This window comes from Leucopleurus acutus, assembly GCF_964270905.1.
Source record: "Leucopleurus acutus genome assembly, chromosome: 7".
In the NCBI taxonomy this organism is placed as follows: domain Eukaryota; kingdom Metazoa; phylum Chordata; class Mammalia; order Artiodactyla; family Delphinidae; genus Leucopleurus; species Leucopleurus acutus.
In genome coordinates, this window is record NC_139150.1 from 38,688,494 (window position 1) to 38,714,871 (window position 26,378).

At 44.9% G+C, this 26,378-nt stretch overlaps 2 protein-coding genes across 2 annotated transcripts in view; both read right to left on the reverse strand.

The window, feature by feature from the left end:
* Positions 1–9,286: 9,286 nt before the first annotated feature.
* On the reverse strand, positions 9,287–20,846 carry LOC309963795 (spermatogenesis-associated protein 31D3-like; the record flags this gene model as incomplete). Its single annotated transcript, XM_082842337.1, is given in 13 exon segments — positions 9,287–9,414; positions 9,417–9,519; positions 9,706–9,948; positions 10,047–11,500; positions 11,503–11,548; positions 11,550–11,618; positions 11,622–12,536; positions 12,539–13,266; positions 13,269–13,621; positions 13,896–13,956; positions 14,555–14,600; positions 20,364–20,483; positions 20,763–20,846. Coding segments are annotated over 13 exon segments (4,350 nt in total).
* A 1,181-nt stretch (positions 20,847–22,027) lies between these two features.
* LOC309963872 (spermatogenesis-associated protein 31D4-like) overlaps positions 22,028–26,378 on the reverse strand; it is a gene marked incomplete at its 3' end in the record, with an annotated part of 52,616 nt that continues 48,265 nt past the window's right edge. Inside the window, 1 exon segment of the mRNA XM_082842396.1 lies at positions 22,028–26,303. Within this exon segment, the coding sequence (XP_082698522.1) occupies positions 22,028–26,303 (4,276 nt within the window).

The following is a 26,378-nucleotide window of genomic DNA, read 5'->3' on the forward strand; positions in this document are numbered from 1 at the left end:
TAATGCAGGATCTGTTGCTGGTCAGATCCCTGGGTGCTGCAAGGGATGTGGAGACTGATAGGGTAACTGGGAAGATCAAACATCCACAAAAAAACTTAGTATATAGAGCTTCAGATAAAATGTGGCATGGGAAGGATTTTTTGTGGTTGAATCATTCAGAGCAGGCTTCATGGAGGAGGCGACTTTTGAGAGAGCCTTGACTGATGTGCAGAGTTTGATTTCTAGATAGGAGTTAAAGAAAGTTTTGGTTTTGATCAGAGAGTAAGATTAAAATATTCTTTGACTAGGGAGAGATAAAGGTGTTTCCCAACTCTTTTCAGTCTCAAAAATTGAAAAAAAAAAAGTTAAGCAATGGGATAATTTTGAAATCAACCAAGATAACATATTTGTCTCCTTTTTTGAAATTTTATGTCTTGTGTGTTGGGCACTGTGCAAAATATTTGAGGACAGTGAGCACCTAAGAGTGTTTAGAAGAAGGGACGTTTGAAGGAAATGAGATAGGAAAGTAGAGTGGCTATAAAATTGGTTCTCCAAACCAGAATTTTCCTATGAATAAAACGAGAACTAATATACTTAAAAATATATATATTAATAAAAATAAATAAAATTTTTAATTAAGGCAGAAAAGAAAGTAAATAAATAAGTTGAAATTTTGACATGGAATGAAATATTTGTTTTTGTTTTGGAATGGGATATTTTTAAATTAATTGCAAAAATGCAACTCACGACCTGATGGATCTTACAATCCATTTGGAGGGGATGTAGTTCACTGTGAGAACTCTAGGATTTCTCTGCCCAGCATATTTTATCAGTTCATCCACGTAGTAGCTGACTAGTAACGGGGAAAATGAAGAGACAGGAGTACAGAATGGCTCTTGTGTGTCTTGTTTGAGTGTCCAGATGCTACTAATTGATATTGGGGAGATAAGAGGGAGGGAACAAAGACTGGGGCCAATGGAAGACACTGGGTTAAGTTTAGAAGATTTTACATTGAGGATGTTTAGCAAGCAGTTTAGCGAGCAGTTGTTTTCACTGGCTTGACACTAGCACTGAAATAGCTAACCACTCATTGAAAGAGGCTGGAGAAAGAAAAAAGCATTCAGCCCAGGGCACAGCCCTGGGTTAATCAGACATTTAGAAAAAGCTTTATGCTGTTTGTAATAGGACAGTCTATAAGCAAGTACAATTATGACCAAACATGGAGAGCAAAATATTAAAATTTTTAAAAATTATAAACTACCCAAATGTCAATAAAAAGTAGAATTCAGTACTGTAGCACTTAGGATGTCATCATTAAAAATGTCACTTCTGAAAGTTTATAATAACATTAAAATGTTTATGATAGTGGGTGTTTTTCTTTTAAAGTACATATTATTTAAGCAATGTAAAATTAGGCACAGCAAAATCTGGGAAGAGATGCATCAAAAAGTTAACAGTAATTATTTTGAAGGCGGGAATCTATGAGATTCTTCCTTCTCCTATTCCATATCTTTCAAATTCACTAATATTTTCTAATAGGGAAAACAGTCACAAAAAAAGGATTCTCTTCCCTTTTATTAACATAAACACGGCTACGGTTCCTAATTAATACAGAACCTGGACACACAGTAGGCCCTCAATAATCCATTAATGTATCAATACCTGCAACTGAAGACATTTACCTGAGATCTTCTGCCCTGTAAAAAGCCTAACCCTTTCTGCGGGAGAGCCTCATGTCCCGCCGTCCTGGATCTTGCAAAGCGTGAAAAATGGTTCTGCCTCTACCCTCTCTGTCCATTGACTCTAACGCCTTGATAGGCCTTCACCTGGGGTTCCCACGCACTACTGCTCACTGATGGGTCCCAAGGGAAATGAAAGCACTTTGGGCTCCCCTGAAACCACCACCAGAGGATTGTGAGCATCCTCCTTATACTCACTGGTCCTGCAGAGAATCAGAGATGACTTCTTAATTTAGTGTATGGACTGGCACCTTGAAGTCTCGCCGTCCTTCTGACCTGTGCAGGCACTTCCACGGCACTGGCCTCTCTGGGGGCTGGCAAGGCTCACAGGGTAACTGCATTAGGGCCCCCAGCCCATTCCTTAACATCGGCCCTTAACAGTGTTCAAAGCTCTTCACTTGTCCATTCCGGTTCTCAAGGCCAACCCCATTAGCTCATATTAGCACGCGATCTGAGACTTAGGTCACCTGTGCAAGGCCAGGGCAAGGTGTAGTCTTAGCAGAAGTCAATGCTGTTACTGCATTTGTTGCTAAGATCACCCCCGTGGAGTTCCCTTGAGTGTCCACCGTGCGAAGGGGACGGGTGTCGCGCAGGCGCAGCGCCACCTCCAGGGCTTCTGAGACAGCGGCCTGGGGGGGGGGTGGTTCAGGGACTGAGAAGCCTCGAAGCCCAACGGCTGGGATGGAAATGGCGGACGATTCCTCAGACAGGGCAAGGGGGAAGGTCACGCAGGCGTCCAGAAACCTTGGTCAGATCCTGTCTTTGAGTTTAAATCTCAACTTTTGTCTTCCAGAAGCGATGGAAACAGGACCCAGAAGCCTGAGGTAAGACGTCTTGCCAAACAGCCGGGAGCAGTCGCCATTACGAATCCAAACGCCACAGCCCCTCAGGCCCCGCCTCTGAACGGGGCCCCGCCTCTGAACGGGGCCCCGCCTCTGAACGGGGCCCCGCCCCTGAGCGTGACCCCACCGCCAGAGCATACTGGGCCGGGCCTCCGTGTAGAAATCCCTCCCTTTTCCATTTTCTGCAGAGGTTTCTGAGCTCTACTAGGCACGCCCGCCGCTTTGATGAGGTAAACGTGGTCTCTGTCCTCTGAGAAGGTAGATAATTAAGCCAAAAGTGTTCCACAGCATGTGAAAGTGTTGTGAATTGGAAAACAAGGACAGATCCCAGCGTGGGAGGATCAAGGAAAGCATGTGAGGGAAACCTTTCAGTATAATAGGAAGGAAAGAGGAAAGAAAGGATGAGGAGTCATGATTTGGTTTTGTTGTTGTTATTTTGAAGTTTTTAATGATGAAAAGTTCCCATTTCATGACTTCTCATTCCCCTGTGGTGGTCCAGCACATATGCTCAACGAGTGAGGAGTGTGGCGAAGTTGTAGGAAAGTGAAATAGTTTTGAGCACTTAGGCAAGAGAACTGACTAAGAAAACAATCCTGTGAGCGCCACCAAGACAGGGAACTGTTTCCTTCATTGGTGTGTCCTAAGTGCCAAGTACGTAGTAAACATGGGAAGAATGAATGGATTATTTTTAGGCAATGTTGAAGCTGACCATTAGTTGTAGAACATAAATTTGTGGTGGTACCGACATACTTAACCGTATGATTTTATCGAAGAGGAATCAGTCCTTTATTAGAAGGCAGGTGTAGAAAAGGTAGAGTTAGATTTTGCCAGCGGGACATGAAAGGAGAATGGGGAAGGCTCTTTACAGTACAGCTATTTACGTGTGGCGTTAAGTGATGGACCATGAAGTTTTCCTTGGAAAAGGAGGAAATGAAGACAGAATGTTGTCAGATGAACTACAAGTGGCTTGTACTTCCTGAACAGGTTGAGGAATTGACATATCCAGGGCATAAACTGAAAGAATAAAGGGAGGAATGTCCTGGGCTTCCCTGGTGGCGCGGTGGTTGAGAGTCCGCCTGCCGATGCAGGGGACACGGGTTCGTGCCCCGGTCCGGGAAGATCCCACATGCTGCGGAGCGGCTAACCCCGTGAGCCATGGCCGCTGAGCCTGCGCGTCCGGAGCCTGTGCTCTGCAACGGGAGAGGCCACAACAGTGAGAGGCCCGTGTACCGCAAAAAAAAAAAAAAAAAAAAAGGGAGGAATGTCCGACTGTATTTTTTCAGAACGAAAAAATATTCCTGGTGATGAGTTCTAGAATATGGCCGTAACTGGAATGGAAGTAAAGGGCTCTAGGATGACAGTGAGAGGCCAGATTATTGGATGGTCTATCCACATGAATATTAGGCCTCTGCCTGATTCCTCCCACTTTGAGTTCCTTTCCTGGGACTCTTTCCTGTCACGAGGTCTCCATGGAATTGGTACTTCCTACAACTCTAACCTTCAGTCAGTGGCATGACTCTGGACAGGAAGGGAAACATGGGGCAGTGAGAGAGGGCTATGACAGACATCTGTTTTGTTTTTGTTTTTATTTTGACACTCAGCCTTCACTCACCTTCTGGAAACAGTTATTCTCTTGCCCTCTGGGAAACTAAGCCCATTCTCAGTCTCAGTCCATGTGCAAGTGGAGTAGTTGTTCCCCGACTCTCCTACTTTAAGGATGGGTATACCACTCGGGCTTGGCCAAAAAGATTGTTCCATGATTTTGGCAACAGTGAGAGATGGGCATAGGACCAAGCTAGAGACAGTAAGGCACAATAGGACTTTTGAAGGGACTAGTGGAAGAGATAACCCATTTTTAGTTGCACCTGAAGCTTGGAAGATATAGCTATGAAGTTGCCATCAGAAAGTCTCACAATGAAGCCAGTCCAGAATATAAAGCCAAGAAATGGATAGAAACAATACTGATAACATCCACTGAGCCCCAGTATGAACCCTCTTGCCTAAGGCTAGCCTCACTCCTAGGGTCTTTCAGGTAGCTGAGCAACGTTCTCTTTTTTAAGTCAGCTGAATTGTGTTTGCTGTCATTTACATCCAAATAATTCCTCACATTGTAAGGGAGCTCTCTATCCCTGGCTCCTTCTTCCATGCTAGCACACTAAATATATATTACCTTCTCTGTCCTTCAGGTTGCTTTCTATAAAAGGGGATAGAGAAACCTGATTCAAAGAGTTGTAAAGATTAAACAGGATAATATACATAAAAGCATAAATTTGTTTCACAGAATTGAAGTACAATAACAAGCAGTACTTAATTTTTCTAAATTAAACTAAATCTGGCTCAAAGCCCCCATTTTAAAGTGTAGAAAGATATTCAGTATTAGTCATTACTTGGGGCCTTTTGCCTATTTAGTGTAATATTCACTGTCAAACAAATATATAGGAAAGAGCCTCTGATTTAAGTCCACCATGGTGGGACTGGGATATTCATTGTCCAGGCCCATTTGGTCCATTAAAAGGCCAAATTAACGGCCTTGGCTTCACAGCCTCTATGCTAAGCATGGGCAGTGCAGTATTTTACTGAAGCTCCCAAAATAATGGCACTTGATGATTAGTCATCTCACCAAACATTATTTCATCCCATAAAAAATCGTGCTGTCTCCTAGAGGACTTCCACACAAAAGCCATCCACATAAGGAACTCATCTTTACATCCTTATTCTGGAGTCATTGGAGCCACTACTACCTTGAGTCAACTCTCCTTCTTTCAACCCAGCACTTATATCAACCCCCCTCTCCTCTCTCCTGGGAACACCCAGGTAAATTCTCCTCCCACATGAGAATCTGGACTGGAATGTACAACAGGTATCTCACAACTTCTCTTTGGGGTCAGGAAACATGAAAGCCATTAATAATCCCTTAGACCAGAAGCCCAGAACTTCCTGTAAGACAGAAGGGGAAAGTTAGCTTTTATTCCTCATGGAGTCCCCTCTGGCAGGGAGTGGAAACAGCAATCCATAGCTTGGTAAATTATCCTGCCTCAAATGAAGGATGCCTAAAGCTGGGCAAGCATTACTACAGAGGAAAATTACCCACCCTTGTCATTGTCAGCCCAACCGCCTTCCCACAGTGAAACACTGCTAAACTTGCATAATAATCAGTTCCTTCCCTGCCTGCCCACCCCCACCCCACCTCACAGAAGGAAAGAATAAACCCTGAGTTTCCTGGGAGAGATAAGGAGGTAGCCTCCACAAGTCTTTGAACTGTCTCTTGGCCTCCCTAATGAAGACCAAACATATACTTGTGTCCCCAGGAAAATAACAGCCTAATTTAGGCTCTAATCCAGGACCAAGTAGAAGTTCTAGAAGAAAGGCCTCAGAGAAGAGTCTGATCTCATAGCCTGGACCTCTTCATTGAGACTGCACATTGGGGCACAGTTCTCAGTGTTAATCCCTGTGAAGGCTGCCTAAAGGAATCTGATCCTCTTAGGTAGCACCTGGCACCAAAGAAATTCATGATGCCTGAACCTGTGATATGGGGTTCCTGTGCCCAATCCACGTCGAGGTACCAGTTGATTCATCCATTTTGCTTGCCCTGATATTAGGTTTGGAGTGTGGGCTTGCGGTTGTAAAAATCCAGATAGACCATTCCTGTCACATTCTATGTCAGTGACAATTGCTTCAGGCACCACAAAATATCCTGTATATGAAACCCCTCCTGAAATTGCCCAACACTGTGATCCTGAGTGTGGGCACAAAGCACATGAAATCTTTTTGTAGAGAAATTGATCCTGATCTCTCCAGTCATTGTTCAGCTAATATACTTTCCTGCCTTTTATGACAGTCCTTTCCCATAGGAACAGGAGTCTGGGAAAAAGGAAAACAGTCCTAGAAGCAGAACAAGAGTATGGGATCACTCCTGGATGGTGCTGCCACCTCATTTGGACAGGTCACTTTATAGATGTCCTGAAGGTGTAAACTCAGCCTCGTTTCCGCATGTAATGTTTCTCTGAATGGAAGCAAATATCTGGGCACCGGGTATGACTTGTTATGTGACCCCACGCCAGTAACTCATCTTTTAAGCCACTACCTGTCCCTTGGTTAAAAGTCCTCAGGCCATGGTTACATAGAAAATATCCCAGGATGGGAGTTAAATGCTGTGAGTTCCCTAGTACCGGCTTTTCCACCAATTGGGTGACTCATTTTCTCTGATGTTTCAGCTGTGAGAAGCACATTTGAAATGATGGATGTGCTATATTAAATATATTGATAAGAGCAGAAACTAAACCTTGCAATCTGTAGGGTTTGCTTCCTCTGTAAGTGTGGCTGTCTCTACAGGAGCTGAAGGTTGCTTCTTTAGCCCTATGGTCTGAAAGCTAGGGCAGAGGGGAGGGACTGGGGGAGCCAGCATGAGCTATATTGCACCTAATTTTTTTTCTCTCCCAAGTCTGAAAACTGGCAATGGTGAATCACGTGGTTCTAAGGCCTCCTTTCACTTGATTATTCATGGTGACCCCACACCACCTTTACCTGCATGCCACCTTTCCCTCCTTCTTTGGATGCTCCAACCTCTTTGTTTTTCTTACCAGCTACCACTCTACTTAGCCATTAAACAGCTTTGACCTTGATGATATGAATGTGAATGAGGGCAAGGATACACTTGACACCTCTGGCCACTTTTGCTTCAGTAAACTGAATGGGGTGTCCAAGAAGAAACCCTTGTCTTAGGAAGACTTCTAAGATGGTTCCAATGATCCCCACGTCCTGATAGTCACACCCTTGTGTAATTACTCCTCTCCTTGAGTGTAGGCTGGACTTAGTAATTTGCTTCTAATAGAATAAGGAAAAGGTGATGGGATATCACTTCCATTATTAGTTTACAAAAGATTGTAACTTCTGTCTTGCTAGCAGACTGTCTCCTGACATTGATGAAGCAAGCTGCCATGTTGGAGAGGCCCACATGACAAGGAACTGAGCCAACTCTAGCCAACAACCAACAAAGAATTGAGGATCTCAGTCCAACAGGCTTTGAGGAACTTCATCCTGCTAACAGTTGTATAAGTGAGCATGGAAGTGAGTCCTTCTACAGTCAAGCCTTCAGATGAGACCCCAGCCCCAACTGACACCTTAATTGCAGCCTTGTGAGAGACCTTGAAGCAGAGAACCCAGGTAGGCCTTGCCTTGATTCCTACCCACAAAAACTGTGAGATAATAATATGTGCTTTTTTAAGCCACTAAATTTGGGGGTGTCCTTTATACAGCAACAGATAACTAATACACCCCTAAATTACTGTAATCTTGGTGAAAAATGTAGCATGACTGGGAGGGCAGGCACCGAATAGCACGTCTCCCTGATGACATTCCTGGGAATACTGTCTTCATGCTCAAAGATTATCCAATATACTCTTATCCTAAAATGGTATCATTGTGCTCTACAAAGCCCTGATTAGTATCCAGGAGGTACTGGAGGCATAGGTAGGGTTGTGTTGGGTGGAATGGATGGCCAGTATGGGATCATGAGTAGTGATGATGATGTCATTCTTTCCCCTTCTCATTTTTCTCTTCCTTTCCCATTCATTCCACCATTACATTTTCCTTACTCTCTTTCTCCTTTTCCCCAAAATTCTGGGTGACTGCCTGATGACCACTCCTGTAAATGATGCTATTAAGCTACATATCCTGAAGAAATTTCCTTGAGGAGCAGCTCTTCCTGTTCCTCAAGGTGTTCTCACAAGCACAGTGACCTCATTGTCAAGCTCAAAATGTGCTTTCCAGACAGATTAACACCCCATGTGTAGCAGATTGTTAAGCCGGACCCACCCAGTTCCTAGACGCTGCCCTGGCCAACCCAGTGTCCACAATCACAAAGCCCATTTATATACACCCCACTCAATGACCACCTACCTATGAGATACTCTGGAATCAGCAGCTTCTTTCTAAACGAAAGTAAGTCACCATCTTCAGGAAAATATTCATATCCCTTGTCCTTTTCAGAGCTGCCAATTCAGTCTTCCCTACTGCTCCAGTAAGGGTAGAGGAAGGGGAAAAAGTGAACTGCTACCCATTTTCATTAGGGTAAGGTTAAGGGGTGGGGAACATGGCCCATCACTACAAACTTCATGAAGGAGAGAAGGGCTCTCAGTTGCAGGTGACATTTAATCCTCACCAAGAGATCTAAGAGGAAGATTTCTGTCTTCCACTAACCTCAGGGCCTAAACACTCTCCAAAACTTTCTGCAGGAACAAGGGTTAATTCTGGCTACATTATGCCAGAGTGACTTATCTGACTATAGCTGTATATAGTTCAGGATAGTTTGAGAGCAGATAAGACAGTTTGAGCCAAGTTCTGGACTTTAAAGGGTTTTCTCACTTTGGAAAAGCCTGAAAGTTTCTAGAGTAAATTTTTGTACTTTTTTTATAGAAAAATAAAGTTTTTTAAGTAGGGGACATCTGAGCAGGATCAAATAAAGGACCCCAGGATGAAACTGAGGAGGCTGCTGACAGGCTCCCTGCAAGGAACTCGTCATCTCTTAGACGCCAAGAGAGGAAATCAGTATGAGCTGAACTACTCCTTCCTTTCTCTACAAACAAGTTCCAGGATACCCAAAACCCATGCCCCCAGTGCAGTACACAGAGAGCACTAATGTTTTTCTATTAGAAGAAACATTTATTGAGGAGGATCAATACTCTCAGTTGTACTAAAGAAAGATTGTTTTCATCAGAGGATGTGTTATCATGAAAACTGCGAGGTTTTCTCAACAACGACTGAGTTCTTTGGAGAAATTTTTTCTCCCTGGAAATGCTGGAGAAGCAATTTCTGTTTGAATAGAAGAGTCAAATCTCTGAACACAGTGCCTTCATCAGGGTGGCCGGAGGTACCTGGCATTCTTGATGCACGCAGGTGGGGCTTGGATTGGGTACAAGCTCCCTGGAGGACAGGGAAGAGAGTTGACTCTGGCATAATACCTAGTCCTCAAAGGCCACAACTTTCTGGTGATGTCTGATCCTGTCTCTGTTCTGTCTAACACTTGTAAGACAACTCTGGTCAACAGAAACAGCTTCTTGATTTGAGGACTTGGTACATGCCCATTCCTCTTGCTGTGGGTCAGAGAGAGCCCCACAGTTGGAGGGATGTCCCTTGTCAGGCTGTACCTGGGTCTGCAGTTTCTTCTTGTGCTGACTTAACTCCAAGGCCTCAGATTTGAACCTACATGCCAGCTTCTCCTCTAGGATCTTCCCAATGGCTGTCGTGAGCTCCTGAGCTTCAGGAGGCTCATAACTCACAAAGATAGCTGCACTTTCAACTGAGTCTTGGTGCTGCACAAAGGTTGACATGAATTTGGCTTTTGGCTGGGGACTTTCCTGGTCTTTGATTTTCCTCTTGGAGTCAATCCACTGGAAAAATCACCTCATCTTTTTTCTGAAGTAACTTTCTGGAGGAAGCTGTTCATTCTGTGACAGAGGTGGGGAAGTGTCCTTTAATTTTCCTCAACAGGGTGGCTCTTCTTTCTGCCTGTAGATGTCCCTAGTCCCGAATCCTCACTTCTGTATTCTCCTGCTTTGGAGCCCGGAGGTCTCGATCTGTTTGCAACAGGTGGGAAATTCTTATCCTGGCAGTTCCATAAGACATGCTTAGAGGGATCCTGCCTCTGCTCCGTGCTGATCCCACTGTCCTCCAAGTGGACATGCAGCACCTGGGAAGCTGCCATGTCCCCAGTGGAGACACTGTGGACATGAATCAGTGAAGACTTGGAAGGCAACCTACCTGAAATCAGGCGCATGTCAGTGGGACAGTGTACGGCCTGGCTATGCTCCTTACCCTCGAATTTAAACTTTAACTCACTAAGCAGCTGGTTTTGAAGGTCTGATAGTTTAGAATCTTGGGGAACAGTTATTTTCGGTGAGGGACATTGGGTGGTCAGGGTAGTTTCTATTTTATCCATATTGACATATGCCATTTGGGAGCTTTCCAACTCGCTGGTGGTCAAGATGTCACAATATTGTGATTTAAGAGCACACAGCTCCTTGGCCTTGAATATCTCCCTGGATACATTGGACATGAAAGAGTGTTCTAAATTCTTCCCCACTATCTTTGGGCCCTGAATCATTTCTACTCTATCACTGGAGTTCATGTTCTCATCCCTTGGCTCATGTCCATCCCCGGCTTGCCTTATGGGCACCTCTGGGCTGCATCTGTGGTCTAGTAGAGTCTCACTCTGACTCACTTTGTCTTTGTTTCTGTGTGTGAGCGGCTGAAAAGTCTGTCTGCCATGCTCAATTGTCTGAACGTCCTCTGCAAGCCTTTGGTCAATATCAGAGTGTGATGGTTGCGGGGCCCACTGTCCTTCTTTGTCCACAGATGAGATAACAGGAAGAGGATGATCCAGCACCGGGACTGAATTTGTAGTTCTCACCTTGTTTCCCTGAGAAGTTTTAGAACTTCCTTCAAGGGGCTTGGAAACCTCACCTTTGGAATCCACCCCAGAAATATGGGTGGTTGAGGAGGGAAAGTCAAATTGAGGAAGAGACCATGTTTTGGCTTCCCTCAACATATAGAATTTTATGGATTCAAGAACCTTGAGGGGTAGACCCCATCTCTGAGTCACACGAAACCTTAAAATATGGGCTTCTAGCACCTTTCGGGTGTTAGGATCAAGAAAAGAAAGCTCTGGAGTGCTAATCTGGTGGTAGACTTTACCTACCATTGCACTTTTTGAATCTGCGTCTTCCATATCGGTCTGGGAACTCCCAGAAGGAGGCAAAGTATTGTCGTCAGCCAGCCATGAACGACACACACCTATAGGAATCCTACCTGCACTGATCTGCCAAGACTTCGTGCTCACATGTAATCTAAGAATCGTTTTTATTTGATTCCAATCTATGTCCTTCCTTGAGACATTTAATAATTCATTCCCTGAGTGATTCCTTGAGTGACACACACAGTTTTTGTCTCCAAAGCAGCCCTCAGACCCTGCACTAGGTAACATTCTGAGACCTCTTGTGGGACTGTCTTCTGGGCTCTTCTCTAGGATATAGCCAAGATTCTTCCTCATGTCATCCCTTAGCTAAAACTTTGTTGGGGCCCTCTCATGGAAATTTGCTGGGAGACCCAATTCAGTCTTCCCTATGTCCTTGCTATCCTTGCCCTGAAGCTCAGAGATTTGTAAGTGAACATGTGTGCCTCTCTGCTCAGGTACTTCTTTTAATTTATACTGAGGCTCCATCAGTGCTGGGGGCTCTAGATTCCTACAGGCTTGGAGGCACCATCGTGGAATTAGCCTCCTTGGAACGTGGAGCTCCAGTTTCTCCTGGGGTTCACTGGTGATAGGAAAATGGCCAAGGCCAGAGACTGGTACATAGGCATGGGACGACCGGTTGACCAATGGGAGGTTAAGAGCTTGAGGACAAGTGGCTTCTTGAGATTTTTGGAGCACAGGAACTAAACCCCACAAACTTTCCTGTTGTTTCTGCAACACGTGCCATTCCAGGTGTTGATTTCCAGTCGCGATATGAAAGTCTGACTCATTCTGGAATCTATGGAAAGATACTCCATGGTCCCTAATCTGGGATGGAGAAGAAGATGGTAGAATTGGGAGTTGGGATTGAAGGTGGGCCTGGGGCTGGACCTGAGTGAAAGGTAGGGGCTGGGATTGGGGTTTAGTTTGAGGCAAGCGTTGTGGATGTACATGAGGGAGCAGAAGGGGATGGGAATAAAGAAGTGGTGGAGATCCTTGATCCCGCATTTTGAATGCAGAAGCATTACAGATTCCATTGAATAAAACAGAGTGAGACTCTAGTGGGGAACTACTACTAGAAGCCAGGAGAGTAGCCACTAGGGACTCACCGTGCAAAGAGGGAAGACCCCAGAAGAGCTGGCTATATTTCTGCTGCAAGTTTTCCCCCAAAGTCATGTCATATAGGAGCTGCTGACGAATGCGCAGCTGCTCTGTTTTGCTTTCCCTGTTCCAGCCAGTTTGGAGGGGGGGGCTCTAGTGTCCTTTACATCAAGTGATTGCAATGAATTCCCTGAAGATGTCTGTTGGCATTCTGACATTTGTTTTGAAAATGGTCCCTCTTCCTTTTGTTTCTTCTCTAAACTCTGGAGAGCCATTTTCTTTTTTATTTGTCTCTCCAAGAGTCCCTGGATGTTAAAGCCAAAGAAAGAATGGCTGTTGGCCTCCATGTGCTTGGTAACAGAGTCTCTCCAGAGACAGGTGTCTGGTAGATGGAGGGAAACATTCTCTCTCTGAAAATCAGAGTGTGATACTGTGGGGAGGAACACGTTCTTGGCATGAGCTTGCCACCAGGAGAAGTCTGAAATTGACAGGCTTGAATGCTCAGTGCCTCTGATTGTTGAAACACAAGTGGATAACCCAGCAGAGCTATCTGGAGATAAGTTCTGCACAACAGGCTTCAATAAGATGGAAGTTGATTTAGGTTGAGTCACAGATAAAGTGCACTCTGGCTGTGGTGAAACAGACAGAGTTGGTGGTGCATGATGACAAGCAAAAGAATCGGGGTGATTCACTGCCTGGGACAAATCTGATAAGGGATTGATATCTTGGGAAAGGGTGGGGTCAAGAGAGAAAATGGTATCTGGAGACAAAGTGGCCTCTCGTGGGAGAACAGGATCTGCTGTCTGAGTGTCATGTGGTAGGAGAGGGGGAAAGGCAAGGGGTTGGGGTGGGGAATAGTCCACTGGGAATTCAAGGAAGGAAAAGGCTCTGGTGCCAGAGAGTGACCCAGTGGTGAGGGTGAAAAAAAGTCAACTAAGAGAGTCATTGGGTTAGGGGAGAGAACGGAGTGGGGCAGTGGGGAAGGCTCAAGAAGAGAGGCTGGTGTTAGGTCTCTTGAAGGGCCTGTTGAGAAGGCAGGGGACAGAGTAAATGATGACTCAGTCACAGGAGCTGTGGAAGCCAAGGGGGACACAGAGGAAGTAGAATCTTCCAGGGCCTCTGGGAGTAGCAGCCGATTGACCTCAGCAGTTGCATTATTACACACCTCACAGAAGGGGTCTGGACATAAGAGCCGACGAAAGCAGGTGGTGTCATCGTGCCGGCCCAGGGGGCTGCAGAAGACAGGAAGTACAAAGATGCAACCAGGAACAGAACACACATGAGACCCTGACAGGTCTGGCAAAAGTATGGCTGCCCAATGTATACTATCCTTTCACATTCTTTTACTTCCTTAATCTCACAATAAATCTTTTATCCCCCTCCCCAAGCCTTTCACATTCTGAATCTGAGGATTTTCCCTCCCATGTCAATACTTCACTGAGGCCCTAGAAATTCAAAGACTCCACTAAAAAGCGGGATACAGGAAAGAAGGTAATGTTCAGTCACCTTTGCAGAAGAGAAAGCACCTTCCTTGCCTCCTCATCTTCGCTCTGGCAAGCTCTCCAACCTGGGAAACCAGGAGAGTGATGAAGGTAGAAACAAGGAGACCTTATAGGAGGCTTAGTAGAATGTCCTTTAGTGGTACCCTTGGTGGATTGGACTTGGAGAGCCCCAAGAACTAGGAAATAGGGTCAGATCACATGGTCAATGATGATAATAACAAAGCTCAAATATATGTTGCTTTATCATTCACAAAGGGCTTTCATATGTATTCTCCCATGTGATATTCAGAACCACCCTTTGAGGAATACAGGTCAATGGTTATTTACCTCAAAGAGGAATCTGATCATCCAGGAAGTCAAAGGACTTTTACAAAGTCAGGACACAGAAGTTCTGACTCTTGACATCTCACATGGCCACCTGTTGGGAAACACCCATTGCCCAGGTCCATCACTGGTTCATGCCCAGCGATGAGCAGAGCAGGGGATCTGAGGAGTGTCTCAGGCTCTGACTGCCCTCCCACAAGCCTCTCCTCTGAGAACTCTGGTTTCTGAGAGAAACTGTATCTAGCAGTTGACATCCTCAAGATCAGGGACCTTGGATGTCATGGAAAAGGCAGGAAGGGTCACCCTTGGAGAGTTCAGGTGGGATAGGTAGAACCTTACCTTTCGGTGTTCCACCTTTCCTTCTCCTCTTGGCTCTGCCCTGACGCTGAGAACAAAAAGAAAAGAATGAAGGGCTGGGGCTCATTTCTCTCACTCCTCTCTAGGAAACTCAGATATTCATTACCCATGAATAATATGACTCTTTTAATTAATAGAACTTTATGTTCCTTCCTTTTATCAATTTTAAAGGTTTAAAATGCTTTCGATTTTTTTCTTCTTTGACAAACTCAAAGAAGGACTTTTGTCTATGAGATCCACACTTGATATTCTCAGTCAGAAGTCATCTGCCCAAGGAGGGCATAGCATCTGAGGCCAACAGTCACGTCCATGTCCCTCAGATAGGACCCTGTCTCCTGGAGCTCAGGCTCCAGCCTCTGCTCAGAGGCTCAGCATTGCTGCTCTGATCAGCCCAGCACAAAGGAAGGCTTTGTTGAGTGATGCCTGACGTGAGAATGTACTCATGATCAAGCATTAGGGAACTCTGTTCTCCTGCAGAGATCCCACACTCTCTAAATAACCCAACCCAGGACCACAAAGTTATGGCAAAATTATTGCTTGGGATTTTATCCTGGAATCTCCAAACACTCAGATGGGCCACAGGCTTCAATTGGAAGCCTTAGTCCCCCCAGAAATACTGGCCCTGCCTGGCCTATGATGTTCTATCCTGTCCTTGAACTTCCTATCTTAGGTGTGTCTCTGACCCAACCAATCTCACTGAGAAACGTGAGCACGGGAACAAGAAAAGAATCATTCTTTGAGAGGCAACTTTTGGTTCCAGCTCCAACATTTAAAGAGCTTGGGAGTCATTACTCCAGTCTTTAGAAGAAGCAAAATCGGAACCAATTGAAAGTCAGTGACTTTTCTTGTAGCATTAGAGAATTAAGGTCACAGGGCAAATCACTCCAAAATCTTCATAGAGGGTGAATGCAGAGAATCACAGTTGAGGTCAGCTTACCTCAAGCAGGGGCCACTGGAGCCATAAATTGATAGGAACACTTAAAAGGACACTTTGACAAATCGCTAGAGGATGCCTGTGGGCTAACATGAGAGCGAGAAACTCCTAGGGTCATTATCTTAGGGGGGCCTCCACCTATTCATGGGTTTCGCCTGTGGGAACCCCACCAGGTTCTCACAGTGAAGAGCCATGAAAAATTCTGATGTTTCTGGTGGAGGAGTGTGGGAATGGGAAGAAAAGTAACAATTTTGAAAACATTCTGAAATATCCCCTGAATGTTCTCCATAACAGAAGCTTACTCAGCAGAGGAAAAGACTACCAGAGACTTATCCCACATGGGAGAAGGGAAATTATCCAACTCCAATTCCCTCTAGCCTTCCTATCTCTTCTAAAAAGTGAAAAGAAAGAAAGAGAGAAAAGTGGTAGAAACATCTGTGAATAACCCAAGGACACAGGCCCACTAAAAGATTTAATCATATCCCCTCCCCCCCCCGCCCCGCCCCGCACCTTACTACCACATCAACAGGGCTCCAGTATGGTAACAGGATCATAGCCGAAGGACCTGCAAGGCATAGGCTCTATATAAGGAGGAGACAGGGAAATCTGAAGACACCAAGGGAGATTAAAACAAGGACACTATAGGAAATTGAAGTCTCTGACATATACAGCTACAGTAAATATTAAACACAACCAACACCTACCCAGATTAACATAAAACTTCACACTATTTAGCTTTCTTGAATCACACTGATGGTTACTTCTTCTATGAAAAGTTTTATGATTTTTTTCCCCATCTACTTTCTTACCTTCCACCAAAATTCCTGTTGGCATCTCCATACCTTTTTAAACAATGATGTCATTTTTGTTGATGTGTATATGTATTTATTTCATCTCCCCGTGCTACTCATTTAATAGTTGTAGCCCTTATACCTTCATTATTTAGATTATAAACTGCTGAAATTAAGCTGTGTCATTTCCTTACTTCGCTTGCCTGTATTCCCTCGTTGAGTCTGATGAATCAGTCTTGACCCCAGATACCTGATTCTCTCCCTCCCCTATGAGGAGGATACTAGTAATGACAGCTCCTTTCTTGACCTGTCTTCTCCTGCATCCACAGCTCCACTGTTGTCTCTACCCAAAAGGAGGGTACATTTCAAGCCCACTCCATCTCACATACCCTCCTCCCTTGACTGCAGGAGGTGTATCTGTTCAGAAAAATCCCTCCACATATCTTTGTATCTCTGGTATTGTTTTCTTAATAGAAAGTCTGGTCCTGACTGTCCCTGAGGTCCCTAGGATTCACAACTGTAAAAACATCCTCTAAAGTCTGAGCAATATAAGCTCCACCAAAAGAATTTCCAGGAGAGAAGGGGTCATAAAAATGACACATCAAATGTATTCTTCAAAAAATGGCCTTGTCATAAAAAAGAAAGACTGAGAAACACTTATCCAGATTAAAGGAGACTAAAAACACAGGACAACTAAATGCAGTCTGTGATTCTGAATCCTGTAATGGAGGTTTTGAAAAAAAGCCACAAAGGACATTACTCAATAAATTGACAAGAATGGAATATGAATGGGAGATTAGTTAAAAGTTTTATGTCATTGTTAAATTTACTGAAGGGGATAAATAACTGTACTGTAGGTAAGAGAATCTTCTTTTTCTTAAATACACAATGAAATATTCAAGGAGAAGGTGCATGATGCATGAAATGTACTTTCAAATATTCAGAAATGTATGCATAGTTTTCATATATGTGTGTGTGTGCGTATTCATATAGAGAGAGAAAGGGGAGGCAGGGAGGGAAGGAGACAGAAACAGAGACAGAGAGAGGAGAGAGATCTCAAATGGGTCAAAATGTTAGTAGGTAAGTCTGGATAAAGGGTACATGGTTTTTACCATCCATGCAACTTTTCCACAAGTTTAGTTATTTTCAAATAAATACATTTAAAAAATGGACCATTGCCCGCTGTCCTGGATTTTACCTAAACTTTGAGACTTCTGCCTTTGATTCTTGCAGCTACCACCATCACCATACCCAAACCCCAGAAATGTGTAATGCCAGCTTTAAAAGTTATCTCACGTTCTGTCCCAGGCAAGAAACCTGGGATCCTCTGCACATTTCAACAGGATTTTACAAAATGCTGAAGAAGAGCACCACCCGCTCCCCACCAACAATTTTTTTTTAATTAAACACAATACAAAAAAAAAAGAAGGAAAAAAATCAACATGTTTACAGCACGGAACCCCTAATTTTTCTTATCTGGTGCCACCAGAAGACACCACCTGGTGTCTTCTGGCGTTTTGTGGTGTGAATTGGTTTGCCAGCACTTTGGCTGCTCTGTTCCCCAGTTACCATTCCTCCACCAGATTTCCATCTTCCAAAAATGTGTTGACATCTTTTGTCGTATCCTCTCTCCTTCTAGTCATCCTTAAGCACTTATTCTTTTTAAAGCCTTTGTTTGAATAGTTTTATTGAAATATAGTTCACATACCATACAATTTACTCATTTAAAGTTGTGTAATTCCATGATTTTTAGTATACTCACAGACATGTGCATCACCACAATTTTAAAAACATTTTCATGACTTCAGAAAGAACCCTGTAACCTTTAGCTATTACTCGCCACCCTTCATCTCCCACCTCTAAGCAACCATTAATCTACTTCCTGTCCTCTCTTGGTTTCCCTATTCTGAACATTTCACATGAATGGAATCATATGTGGTTATTTGTGACTGGCTTCTTTCACTTAGCGTAAAATTTTCAAGGTTCAGCCATGTTGTAGCATGTATCAGTGCTTTTTAATGCCAAAAATATTACACTGCATGGATATACTATATTTTATTTACCCATTCATCAGTTGATGGACATCTGGGTTGTTTCTGCCTTTTAACTCTTATGAATAATACTGCTATGAACATTTGTTTACAAGTTTTTGTGTGGACATATGTTTTCATTTCTCTTGAGTATGTACCTAGAAGTGGAGTTGCTGGGTCACATAGTAATTTTATGTTTAACATTTTGAAGCACTGCCAGACTGTTTTCCAAAACAGCTGCACCGTTTTTCATTCCCACAAGCAGTGTATCAGGGTTCCAGTTTCTCCGCATTCTCACCAACACTTGTTTTAATCTGACTTTCTGTTTCTAGTCATTCTTGTGTGTGTGAAGTGTTATATCATAGTGGCTCTGGTTTTCATTTCCCTGATGGCTAGAGATGTTGAACCTCTTTTCACCTACTCTTTTTTTTTTTCATCTACTCTTGCTTTTAATGGCATTTGGGGAAAGAGAGAAGATAAACAAGTGTGTTTTATCTACTGTGTTTAACTTGAAACACAATAGCGCATTTTAACTATGTGACAGGAAAAGTATTTTCTTGTAAATATTTGAAAACACATATAATGATGTCAAGTCTTTATCAACATGCACAGTTGACTACTTCTATTCTTTCTGCATGTTATAGTTACTGTGTGATTAAGGGAAAGCAATACTGTGCACTGAATTTGATCTGTAAGATTCCTTCCTCTATGGGGTTGAGGGAGGAATTCATTCAAATGACTCCTCAGGGTTGACTAAAAGGCAGAGCAGAACTGATTGCCAGAGCCTCTAAAGCACAATGCTTTTTTGTCACCAATGCTGTGTACATCTGTTGTGAATAACTGTGTACCACAGGTGATAAATATCAAAGAAATGTGAGAGCTTTGACATGGGCACATAGCATATGTCTTAAGAGATAGATGACAAGATGTTTAAATGGGCTTTTACACTTTAATCATAGTGTAAAAGATGGGATGTATCACACATGCCAAATGATAACTGTGAAAGCTGGGTGAGGAGTGTATGGGAGGTTACACTGTTCTGTCTGCTTTCGTGCATGTTTAAACATTTTTGTACTAAAAAGCTTTAAAAATAATAAAAGATGTAGAGTGACTCATAAGGAGAGGGAGGGAGCAAAACGATACCTGGCCAGGGTGATCAGTCCATCAAGACTAGAGTTTAGCTATCTCTCAATAAGGAAATTTCAGGAAGTGTAATTCCTTTGAGGTTGGGAAAGAAACTTCTTTCCATATTACAGGAAGGAAGAAGGAAAAGAGGAATGGGAAAGTTTTTTTGGTTTTTTTTAAGGATTTTGATGAAAATTTCCCATCTCATGACTTCTAGCTCCTCTGTGAATGGTGGTTTGGCACATCTGCTGAGCAAGTGGAGATGGCCTAAATTTGAGAAAAGTGAAGGAGATTTGAATAGCACTGGAGAGAAAATGGACTAAGGAAGCAGTGACCTAAGTTCCATTTGTTTTGTTCACATGTAAGCGAGCATGGAATAAGAATTTGTGGAATGGATGCATTATTTCCAGGTAGTATGAGGGCTGAATTTATCATGGCATCAGTAGACTTGATTGTGAGATTTAATCCAATAGTCATCAGCTACTTATGGGAAGGTATTTCTGGAAAAGGCAGAGATAGGGGATTTTGCCAGACAGGAAGGATTAAAGGTGATTGGATGGGGCCTATTTGTAGTGGAGCTTTTTAAATGTTGATAGACCCCCAAGCCTACCTTGGAGAGAAAGAAAAAGAAGACAAAAGCTTGGCAGATAGAGGAAGAGTAAGTGGAAAAACGACCTAAAGTTGAAAAATTAACAAGTAGTATATAAGCTGGAAGGATGGAGGATGAGGCCAAAGGGTGGAATGTCATACTGTATTATTCCAGATGGCAGAAGTGTTCCTGGTAATAAGCTCTACAGTGTGGCTGTGACTGCACTGGAATGGAAGTAAAAATGAGATGACGTAGGAACAGGGAAGCTGGGTTATTGACAGGTCTATCCACATGGAGGTTAGAGCCCTCCACCACTCCTCACCTCCTCATGTTCCCTACCCTGGGCCCCCTCCACCTTTTGTCCCTCTCCCGGGGGCTCCGTGGAATCTGCCTTCTCTCTGTGACCATAAGCTTCAGATATTGTAGGATCAATGTCATAACTCTGGATAAGAAAATAAAATTAGTGAGAGAAGGCTGTAGTGGACATCTATTTTTGGTTTTTTGTTTTAACACCCAGTATCCGTAAGTCTTTCTGGAAAAACTACCTCAAGTGCTCTCTAGGATACTCACCCTATTTTTGAGTCCCAGTCTGTACAAGTAGAGTTGCCTTCCCTCTAGACCTCATTGTAAGGGTGGGTATGTGTGCAGCCTTGGCCAAAAAAAGGAGGTCCATGGTAAGCCCCCAAATGTCTGATACCCCAGTGCATAGTCTAGGACTCACCTCTGGTTCATGAGCTGCAGGTATCCTGGGGGAGGCGTACCACGGCTCCACCAAGGCTATTAATATCAGTGGTGGCACCTTCATCTTGACTGGTGAACTGTACACACTAAGGGCGATATCTTGTGTATTCCCATCAAGCATAGATGGAAAGAAAGCACCATGATCACCTTCCCCAAAGAGGGGGATGCCATCTTGATGACATCCTTGGAGATACTGTTTTAGTACTCAAAGACACCCCCATGCCTTTTTGATATAAGGCATCAGTGTGCTGTGCAGTTGTCTGGTCAGCCTCAAGGACATGGTGCTTGGATCAGATTGAGGAATGGGGCAGCAGGACAGGGTCAGGATATGGGAATGATGAGGCATGAACTTTGTTCCACCAGTAAGGACATTCTTTCTCTTCACTTTTTCTTACTTTCCCACTCACTTTAAGACATCTTTTGCTTACTCTCAGCTGTATTTTACCCTGGGAAGTAGGTGGCTGCCTGGTCAACATTCCTACCACTGACAGCTGAGTGGTGCTTTTCCTCCGCCAAAAAAAAAGTCATCAATTGAGCAGCCTGAAAAAATACCCAGGGAGGGGAACCACTTCCCCAGGGTGCCTTTCTAGTAAGGAAACCTCCATGTCAAGTTTAAAGTATGCTCTCCCGATACATTAACATGACCCACATAACAGATTCTTAAGCAGCTGCTGTGCTGTTCCTGGACCCTACGGCAACTGGCCCAAGGTCCAGCAGAGCAACACCTCCGCCCAAATAGTGCCATTCAGGGTTCAGCCCCCTGTAGGAGCCTCTGGTCACTGAGTTCTAAATAACGATTAAGCTGTTGTTTCTTCTTCAGCATTATTTTCAGAAAGTATACCTGTCCTTAACGCTCCTCAGGTATAAAAGACCTATCTTCCCTACTTCTCTAAAGGATATAAAATGTTCAGTGAGGGGGGAGATGTGGGCTGCTATACATTTTCATTAAGGCTAAGCTAAGCGGCAGAAGACAAAGCCCATCTCCTCAAATTTCATCAGGGAGGAAATGGGCTTTGGGGCAGGGGGTGGGGTGGCGGGGTTCAGCAAGAACTCCAGAGGACTGGTCACCTTTTAGCCAAAGCCAAAGGAAGCAATCAGTAAGAGCTGAACTATCTCCTTCCTTTCCCTTACACATAAGCCCTGAGTTACCCAAAACCCATGCCCCCAACACAGTACACAGAAAAGATACACTATTATTAGATAACTATTTATTTGGGAGAATCAATAATCTCCACAAGGAAGGAGTTATTTCTGGATGGGAAGTCTTCCTCCCTGGGAATTCTGGAGAATTGTTTTCTGTCTAAAGAGTAGAGACCGATGTCCAAACACAGTGCCTTCAGCAGTGCTGAGAGCAGCCGTGGGTGCCTGGCCAGCTTGACGCCTGTGGGTGGGGCTTGGATGGGGCACAGGCTCCCCGTGGGACACTGGTGGGAGATGTCTGTGACATAGTTGCTGGTCCTTGAATGCCACAACTTTCTGGAGGTGTCTCTTCTTATCTCTGATCTGTCTTGTACTTGGAGGATAACTCTGGCCAGCAAAGGTAGGACTTGATATTTGATGGAGGGACTTGATATTTGTCACTTTACAGGAGGGAGCCCTGTACTTGACAGGATGTCCCTGGACAGGCTCTGTCCGGACCTGCACTTCCGCCTTTTGCTGAGTTTTCCTCACCTGCACTGGGAGAGGACGGGGCCCTTGAGAGCAGGTGACATCAATTGCATGCTGACACCCCAGTTGCTCCTCTAGGAGCTTCCCGTTGTCTGTCACGATTTTCTGAGCTTCAGTTGTCCCAGTAAAGGCAGCTTTACTTTTAACTAGGCCTCTGTTCTGCACAGTTGATATGGGGCTGCCCTTTTCCTGGGCATCTTCTTGACTTTCGTATTTTATCCCAGAATAAAGCCATTGCAAGAAGTGCATCATTCTTTTTCCGTTATGGCCTTCAGGAAGAGGCTGTCCCTTCTGTGATAGGGTCTGGGAAGACTTGCTCGCACGTGTCTGCCCTAGTACCTTCTCCTGAGTAGGGAAACTCTTCCTCCTAAGTTGGGATGTCCCCAAGCCTTTATCCCCTCCATCAAGCTCTTTTGCCTTGGGCTCCAGAGGGCTCACTCTCTTTGCAGTTGGTGGGAAGTTCTTATCCTGCTTAGGGGCCCAAGGTTTCTGCTGCTGCTCCATCCTGATTCCTCTGTCCTCGAAATGGACATGCAGCACCTGGGAAGCTCCCATGTCCCCACCTGAGACACCTTGGGCATGAGTCAGTGAGGCCTCGTAAGTCAAGTTATCTGAAGCAAGGGATGTGTCAGTGGGTTGGCCTTGAGCCTGGCTATGCTCCCTGTTCTCCAGTTTAAAGTTTAACTCACGGAACAGTTGTTCTTTAAGGTCTAATGATTTAGGATCTTGGCGAACTGGTAATTTGGGTGGGGGGCTTCCAGTGGTCACGGTAGTTTCTGCTTTATTCTCATTCACATTTATCATTTGGGAGCTCGTTGTCACCATGTCACTAGTTTTTAATTGAAGAGGATCAGGCTCCTCAGCCGCGAATACCTCCCTAGACAATCTGGGCATGGAAACAGGTTCTGACTTCTCCACCTTTTTGCCCCGTTGCATTTCTCCTTTATCACTGAAACTCACACTCTTATGCTTCGGCTCATATCTGGCCCCAGCTTGCTTTGCAAGCAGCTTTTGGGGATATCTGTTGGCTAGTTGAGTCTGTCTAGGACCTGCTTTCCCTGTGATGGAGAGTGAAACAGACAGAGGAGTCTGTCTGGCATCCTTAATTCTCTGAACATCCTCTGCCAGCCTACGGTTGACATCAGAGCGTGATTGTCTCAGGACCCTCTGTCCTCCTTTGCCCACAGGTGAGGTGGCAGGGAGAGAACGATCCAGGACAGGGGCTGAATTTGTTGTTCCCGCTTTGTCTCCATGGAGAGATTCAGAGCTTCCTCTAAAGGACTTGAAGCTCCCAGATTCGGAGTCTGCCTCAGAAATCACATTGGTTGAGGAGGGCAAGTTGGCATGAGACAAGGACTGGGATGAGGCATCTTTCAATTTAAAGATCTGTATGGATTCAAGGACCTTGCGGGGAAGGGCCCACAACATCCTCATATGAAACCTTTTAATATGGGCTTCCAGCATCTGTTGTGTATTGGAATCAACAAAAGTCAGGTCCTGGAAGGTATTCAGGGAGTAGGCCGCACCCACTGATGATGGCACACTTCTCTGTTTTGTTTGGGTGTGGGATTTCACAGAAAGAAGCAATGTTTGCTTGATAGCATGCCATGAATTATGCACAGTCCCAGGGAGCCGACCCTCATTTATTTCTCCAAACTTCTTGCTCAAATGTACTTTTAGGACATTTTGAAGTTGTCTCTGACCTAGACTCTCTGCTGACATCCTTGGATTTTTCTCTGAGAGACTCGCCATCTGACTCTTTAGGTCTTTCTCAGAGTCATACCCCAGATCCTTACCTGAAGAGCTCTTTGGGTCATTCAACAGGTGATCTTTTGGGCCATTCTCTAGGCTGTGTCCCAGATCCTTCCCCACACCTTCCTCTAGCTGGAACATTTCTGAGCTCCTCTCATGGAAGCCTCCAGTTTGGCTCAATCCAACATTTCCATTTTTGCTACTCTGACCCTTAAACACAGAGATCAGTGAGACTCCATTATTGCTCACCGACTCAGATGCCTCTGAAAAACCATTTGGAGGCAATATCAGTGACACAGACTCGTAGATTCTGCGGGGCAGGCCCCACCGGTGTTGGATGAGCCTCTTTCGAAGGTGATGCTCTAGTTTCTTCCGAACTTCATCACTGAGAGGAAACTCCCCAGGAAGGATGGAGATTGAAACATGGGCCTGGGGGGCCCGGTGGCGAGGAGTGTTAGGAGCTGATGGACAAAAGTCTTCCCAAGATCTTTGGACCACAGAGGGTAAACCCCACAAATTTTCCTGTTGTTTCTGCAAAATGTTCCATTCCAGCTGTTGAATTTCAGATGAGGAGAGAGACTGGGACTCATCCTGAGGTCTGTGGAAACTTACTCCACAGGCCCTGATCTGGGGTAGAGGATCAGATGGTATGACTGGGAGTGGAGACTGAGGGTCGGCCTGGGACTGGACCTGAGTGAGAGGTAGGGGCTGAGATTGAGGCAGGGTTTGAGGCAAGGGCTCAGGCTGAATCTCAGGCAAGGACAGAGGCAGGGGATCAGGAAGCACTGGTGATTCTTGGCCTGTGGAGGCATTCGAGTTTCTATTGAAAATAAAGATTGAGGAACTGTCAGCCAAGACATGAACAGCAGAGGGCAAGGACTCGCTGTGCAGAGACGGGAGACCCCAGAAGAACTGGATAGGTTTTTGCTGTAAATGGTCCTCCAGGGTCTTAGGATATGGGGGCTGCTGACGCACATGCAGCTCCTCTGATTTGTCTCTGCTGCTCCAAAAGGGAAGGCAGACTGCCGAGTCATGCTTATCAGCAGTTGACTCTAACATTTTCCACGAAGAATTTCGTTGGTAGTCTGGCCTAAGTTGTTCTGGAAGAGAATCTTTTTCATTTTCCTTTTCCTTCCACATCAGGAAATCCCTCCTCTTTTGGACTTGTCTCTCCAGGAGTGCCAGGACATCAGGGCTGAGAAATGAGAGGTTACCAGGCTCTACAAGGTTGGCTGCAGGGTCTCCCCCAAAAGAGGCCTGTGAAGAATGGAGGTCAAGAAACTCCTGATTGAAACCACATTGTGCCAACGTGGAAGGGAACGAGTCTTTGGCATGAGCTTGCCGCCAGGAGAAGTCTGAAATTGACAGGCTTGAATGCTCAGTGCCTCTGATTGTTGACACACAAGTGGATAACCCACCAGAACTATCTGGAGATAAGTTCTCCTGTTCTGGAGTCACAGATTGAGTCACAGATAAAGTGCACTCTGGCTGTGGTGAAAGAGACAACAGAGTTGGTGGTGCATGATGACAAGCAAAAGAATCGGGGTGATTCATTGCCTGGGCCAAATCTGATAGGGGATTGATATCTTGGGAAAGGGTGGGGTCAAGAGAGAAAACGGTATCCAGAGACAAAGTGGCCTCTCGTGGGAGAACAGGATCTGCTGTCTGAGTGTCATGTGGTAGGAGAGGGGGAAAGGCAAGGGGTTGGGGTGGGGAGTAGTCCACTGGGAATTCGGAATCCAAGGAAGGAAAAGGCTCTGGTGCCAGAGAATGACCCAATGGGGAGGGTGAAAAAGAGTCAACTAAGGGGGTCATTGGGCTAGGGGAGAGAACGGAGGGGGGCAGTGGGGAAGGCTCAAGAAGAGAGGCTGGTGTTAGGTCTCTTGGAGGGACTGTTGAGAAGGCAGCGGACAGAGTAAATGACGACTCAGTCACAGGAGCTGTGGAAGCCAACGGGGACACAGAGGAAGTAGAATCTTCCAGGGCCCCTGGGAGTAGCAGCCGATTGATCTCAGCAGTTGCATTATTACACGCCTCACAGAAGGGGTCTGGACATAAGAGCCGACGAATGCGGGTGTTGTCATCGTGCTGGCCCAGGAGGCTGCAGAAGACAGGAAGTACAAAGATGCAACCAGGACCAGAATAAGGAAAGGGGGACCTGCTGGCCTGGCAGGGG